General features: G+C 32.3%; 2 protein-coding genes across 2 annotated transcripts; both read left to right on the top strand.

Moving 5' to 3' along the window:
• The first annotated feature begins 297 nt into the window (after nt 1-297).
• LOC136271484 (aspartic and glutamic acid-rich protein-like) lies at nt 298-2,012 on the top strand. Its single transcript, XM_066071588.1, has 3 exons — nt 298-431; nt 841-1,127; nt 1,216-2,012. Exons 1-3 carry the CDS (start codon nt 298-300, stop codon nt 2,010-2,012), a joined length of 1,218 nt encoding a protein of 405 aa, XP_065927660.1.
• Nucleotides 2,013-2,873: 861 nt separating this feature from the next.
• On the top strand, nt 2,874-4,458 carry LOC136271505 (uncharacterized). Its single transcript, XM_066071637.1, has one exon. The coding sequence runs from the start codon at nt 2,922-2,924 to the stop codon at nt 4,188-4,190; it is 1,269 nt and encodes a 422-aa protein (XP_065927709.1). The 5' UTR covers nt 2,874-2,921; the 3' UTR covers nt 4,191-4,458.
• Nucleotides 4,459-5,923: the final 1,465 nt, after the last annotated feature.

The raw sequence follows: 5,923 nt of genomic DNA on the forward strand, positions 1-5,923 counted from the left end.
ATCATGTGTACAACACAATGTATTGGAATGAATCAATTCTGCGTCGGTTGACAAGCAATACAATCAGTTTCTTTGCTTTTCCAAAGTTTTATACACTTTGTTATTATAATGTACGTCAATGGTCGGTTGCATGGCTATGCAGTACTTTATTTTTATTTACAATGTATACATTAATTATAAAAGGCAAAACCCTTTTTCTAACTTTCTCTGAAGAAATATCTATTCCTTCAAAAAATCCTATGAAGAATAACCAAGATCTAATAAAGATAGTCCACTGCTGAAATCAATGCGAGAAAAATGTCTCCGTTGCCAAGATTCAAACAATTTCTTGCCAAAAATGGCTACAATGGCAAGTACGAAAAAGAATCTAAAGCTATCAGTCCACCGAACATGGCGGAGGATGGAGCCGTCTGTTCCTCTACGTTGTCAAGGCGACTATGCGTAACGTTTTTCGTGGCACCTGGAAACATACATGTCAAAGAAAATCATTTTTTGTGCGTCTTTCTTGTACAAATCTTAATTTATCTTTTAATATCTCTGAAGAATTTAAGAAATAAACGGTTTATTTTGATTTGTTTTAGGGGTTTTTTTAAATTTATCTTATCATTTTGAAATGAATTTGATATTTTTTTTTCACAGAATATAAACTTATAGATGAAAAGATGAAGACACTTTTGTTTTTCATCGTCTTTAACAATTATTATGAAAAAAGAATTTGCTTTCCGTACAGAAATCGATATAAAATCAAAGTGATCAAAAGTTACCTTCCGTAATATTTTGTGGTTCTATATTGTTTGAATTCATGTTGGTAACATCTGTGGATGTATTCATTAATTGCAGTCCAGACGGATTCGTCGAAATAGTCGATATTGTTGTTGCTAGCTTTTTTGTTGATGTCGTTGTCATGGTTGATGATGGTGATGATGATGATGATGTTGATGATGTTATTGGTGGTGGTGGTGAAGATGATGATGATGATGATTGGGGCGGTGGTGGTGGAGTATTTGATGATAATGATGATGATGTTGTTGTTTTTGTTGTTGTTGTTAGTGATGGTGGTGGAGTTTCTGATGATGATGATGATGATGATGATGATGATGATGATGATGATGGAGTTGAGGAAGAGAGTAAAATAATTCATTTTTCAAAGGTTTAAAAGATACCAACAGCTTCATCAACACCTTACTCGACAAAGTTCACTTTATGAATCCCAAGAATTGAAAATTGAAATGCCTGATGAACAAACTTCGGACTACAATGGTTCAATCAATGGCTCTCATAGTCTTCGAAACTCAACAACCGGTGATTTGAAAGAAGGAGTAGTCTCTGCATTTACAAATCCAGCTTTTATCCAAGACGAAACTGAAATAAAATTAACGGCAGCAGAAGAAGAAGAAGCAGAACAAAGTCTGAATGATTTGACAAATCGACTTGAGGCAGAGGAGAACAAAGGTATGATCGTTGACAGTTATAATCCATCTGAAAGTGACATTGAGTTGGATCCAATAAATGGCTACGAAAATACCCCTCCGAAATTCGCTGAGGCAACTCCAAAGGATTATGAAAATGTTCCACATACTTTTAAATCCACTGATCTGCCGGAAGATTACCCAGCTAATGATCAAAACGAAGCAGATTCTGAAAATAATACAAACGAGAACATGGACGACGATGGGGAACCACATCCGGACTATGTGTTAAAGGCGGTTCGATTTTCTGCGCAAGTACTTGATACAGAAGAAAATAAATTCGAACCATTGAGAGAAAAGGAGGACAAACCAGATCTAAGAAAAGACGAAGAATCTGGAGAAGACCTTGATGATGAAGAGAATAATGTAGAGTCAGGTGAACATGTAAATGAAGAATTGGAGGAAGACAAAGAAGATGATGGTGACGGAATAGAAAACGAACGCACTGATGAGGAAATTCTGTCTCCGAACGAAGTTCTGCAAGATGAAAAAAGTGAAAACGAGGAATACATTCCAAATTTTTCTTTTGATACAAAAATGTAATTTCTTTGTTAAACATTTGCACTCCAATGTATTAAACAATGGGACCGATATTAAATAAAAATTATATTAGTTGTATGTTTATCAACTAAGATGCATGACATAATTCATGAAAATCAAAAGGGCTTTCTTGCTGGTAGATACATAGGCGAAAACTCTAGATTATTGTATGACATTACGCACTATTGTAAGGAATATAATAATCCTGGTCTTATTCTTCTGGTCGATTTTGAAAAAGCATTTGATTCTATCTCTTGGAAATTTATTTACAAAGTATTGCATTTTTTTAATTTTGGTGAGAATTTTATAAAATGGATAAAGATTTTGTTTAAAGAGCCTAAATTATGTGTTATTCAAAATGGTATTTTTTCTGATTTTTTTCATATGGGACGAGGTTGTAGACAAGGGGACCCAATTTCACCATACTTGTTCTTACTTTGCGCAGAAATAATGGGTATAATGATTAGAAATAATAATCTAATTAAGGGAATTGTTATTGAAGATAAGGAATACAAATTATTACAATATGCTGATGATACAGTCTTATTCATGGATGGGTCAGAGGACTCCATCAGGTCAACTTTATCTTTAGTCAACCAGTATTCCAAATTTTCTGGATTGAAACCAAACTATGATAAAACACAATGTATAAAGATTGGATCTACTGCTTATACTGGCAATAATTTATATGAAAAATACAAAAACCTAATGTGGTCACAGGAACCATTTACAGTCTTAGGTGTTACATATTGCATAGACTTAGATACAAATACTATGTTTGATTTAAATTTTTTGCCAAAAATTGAATCGGTTAAGAAATTAATATCATCATGGTCCAGAAGGATTTTAACTACTGCAGGCCGCATAACAGTAGTGAAGACTTTGCTTATACCCAAATTCAGTCATTTATTGATGACTCTACCAAGCCCATCTAAAGAAAAACTCAAAGAAATTGAGAACTTATTGTTTAATTTTATATGGAATAACAAAACAGCAAGGGTAGCTAAAAACATTATATGCCAAAGTTATGAATACAGTGGCATGAGAATGACATGTCTTGACTCTTTTTGTAAAAGTTTAAAAATCACATGGATTCGCAGATATTTTGATAATTCCTGTAGTTCACAATGGAAGCATTTAATAAAGGATTTAATTCCAGATATAAGCTATCTAGCTATATATGGTGTAGATTTTTATAGAAAGTTTAAGAAAGAAGTCAAGAATGCTTTTTGGATTGATGTTTTTTCAGCTTTATCAGACTTGAGGCTATGCATTGATAATCTGACATCTGTTTTAAGTCCAGTATGGTATAATCAAGATATATGTATAAACAACAAAAGTATTTGTTATAGATCATGGTTAAAAAAGGGTATTCAGTTTGTTTTTGATTTTTACAATACGGACGGAACCTTGCTAGGATATCATGAATTTTGTACAAAATTTGATTTAAAAACACCATTTACATTATTTTTTGGAGTAATTGATTGTATTAGAAAATTACATTTGAATTATGACTATGATAATATTCAAAGAAGTCAACCTTTTTTCCCAAAATTCGTACAATTGATTACAAAAAGCAAACAAGGTGGTAGAGATTTCTATGATGTTTTTATTAATCAGAAGTACAGAAAGCCAAAAAGTGAAATCAAATGGGAAAATATTTTAAACTTAAATGTTGACAACTCCTGGTGGAAAAAACAAAATATTTTGTTTTTTAAAATAACCAATGATATACAATTAAGGTGGTTCAATTATAGAATTATACATAGAATCTTAGCAACGAATACCTTCTTATGTAAAATTGGCATTACCAATACAAATTTATGTAGTTTTTGTAAGATATATCCAGAAACACTGTGTCATCTTTTCTGGGAATGCGAATTTGTTGAAAATATTTGGGAAAATGCATTGATTTGGTTCAAAGAACAGTTTGGAATAGATATATCTCTAAACAAAGTTGATGTTTTGTTAGGAAAATACTATAAGTATTACAATATATTTAATTTAATAATATGCATAATTAAAAAACATATTTATAGAAGTAGGAGCAAGAATTGTAAACCCTCATTTGAAAGGGTTAAAGAGGAAATTGTTTATTACTTTCACTGTGAGAAACATATTTATAAAAAAAATGGTGATATGGAAAGTTTTAATAAGCGATGGAACCTGATAATGTTTTAAGAAAAAGGATAATTATTTTTTATGCAGTTACAGATGATGTAATACAATTATCTATTGCAAAAGCAAGATTAACGTAAAATTATAGTTGTCTACATATTTTCATATGCATGTGTTTGGATGAATGATGTATAAATGTTAAAGAGAAAAACCTCTCACGAAAGTGTACAAGTTTATATATTTATATATAACTGTATGTAACTTAGTACTTGGTGATCCCAGGGCCCCAACCCTGGCACCAATTATATTGCTTTATATTAAGTGATGGGACAATAAACGGTCAACTTATAGTATATTACCTTAATCACCATTGTTAATCATATATATTTTATTTACGAAACCTTATAATAATCATGTTTGTTATATTTTTAGAAACCAAAACATACCTAATTTAACTTTAATCCTTTAAATATGATACATATTTTTAAAGTGTATGAACAGTTTGAGTTTGAACAGAGTAGAATTAATTTAGATACATGTGTGATTAATGGTGAGTGATGTTTTTGGCTTTTTGTTTTTTATTTTCGACATATAAACCGCTATGCATACTCTTGCCAATTGAGTTGTTAGCTCACCTGAGCTGAAAGCTCAAGTGAGCTATTCTGATCACATTTTGTCCGTCGTCCGTCTGTCCGTCTGTCCGTCCGTCCGTCTGTCCGTCTGTAAACTTTTTACATTTTGAACTTCTTCTCTAAAACTGCTTATCAAATTTCAACCAAATTTGGCACAAAGCATCCTTATGGGAGGGCGAATATAAATTGCAAAAATTAAAGTCCGATCTGTATTCAAAGCGGAGAAAACCTTGAAACTGTAGAAAAAGGGGGGTGCATTTTTAAAAATCTTCTTCTCAAGAACTACCGAGGCAAATTCAACGTAGTTTAGCATAAATTATCCTTAAAATATAAATTGCAAAAATTAAGGGGTAATTTTGTTTCAAATCGAAGTTATTACGAAAATAATAATAAAGGAAAGGCGTGTTTCAATCGGGCTCGGCATCCGGTATAATGGGTAGGCAAAACTTGGCCTGGGCAAAACAAAAGATTGGCAGTTATTAATCTGCCAATCTCATTAAAATTTTAGGATATTTGATGGACTAGTATATTTGTATTCGCTGTAGATATTGCTGCAAAATAATGCGTATTTGGAATTGACGATTGCCGATCTGCCCCGGCATTTATTTTGCCACGGCCCGGGTTTGCATACCCATTTTACCAAGACTCGTATTCCATACTTCTAAAACGAGGTTCTTTGTTTAAAGCAGCCATGACATTAAACGAAAAAGGGTCGATCTGACTATGATGAATTTGCTTGTTGTGCAACAGTTCGCGTATGAAGGGAAGTTTTGAAACATGAAAAATATATTGGTGCCGATTTTGTGAAGTAAATTGAGCCTAAATATTTCAATGCGTTGACAGTTTTCACACATGACGTTGGTGTTAGCTTGTTCTGATTTTCGTTTCGTTTTCATTATTTATGCTTTGTAACCTGGAAACTATCGTCTGTATTTCGTGATTTTTACGTATCAAATCAATCAGAGACTTCGGTAAATCAAACAGTTACGTTAACTGTTTACGTGCGCAAATAAAGCAAAATCTGATGTAGGGGTACTGAAATACAATTCATTCTATCGGTAATTCGGCATTATCTTTTGCGTAATGGTAGATTAATGCAATAGGTTTTGTTGAGATGCTCGGCATTTTCTCTAGTTTATTCAGTTTAAATAGAGTTTGATATCG

Source organism: Magallana gigas, chromosome 9, assembly GCF_963853765.1.
Source record: "Magallana gigas chromosome 9, xbMagGiga1.1, whole genome shotgun sequence".
Lineage (NCBI taxonomy): Eukaryota > Metazoa > Mollusca > Bivalvia > Ostreida > Ostreidae > Magallana > Magallana gigas.

Coding starts and splice junctions, on each gene's coding strand:
- LOC136271505 (XM_066071637.1), top strand. CDS start 2,922: ATGACTCTACCAAGCCCATCTAAAGAAAAACTCAAAGAAATTGAGAAC.
- LOC136271484 (XM_066071588.1), top strand. CDS start 298: ATGTCTCCGTTGCCAAGATTCAAACAATTTCTTGCCAAAAATGGCTAC. Junction 432..840: donor TGTTCCTCTACGTTGTCAAG/GCGACTATGCGT, acceptor CATTAATTGCAG/TCCAGACGGATTCGTCGAAA. Junction 1,128..1,215: donor TGATGGAGTTGAGGAAGAGA/GTAAAATAATTC, acceptor ATGAATCCCAAG/AATTGAAAATTGAAATGCCT.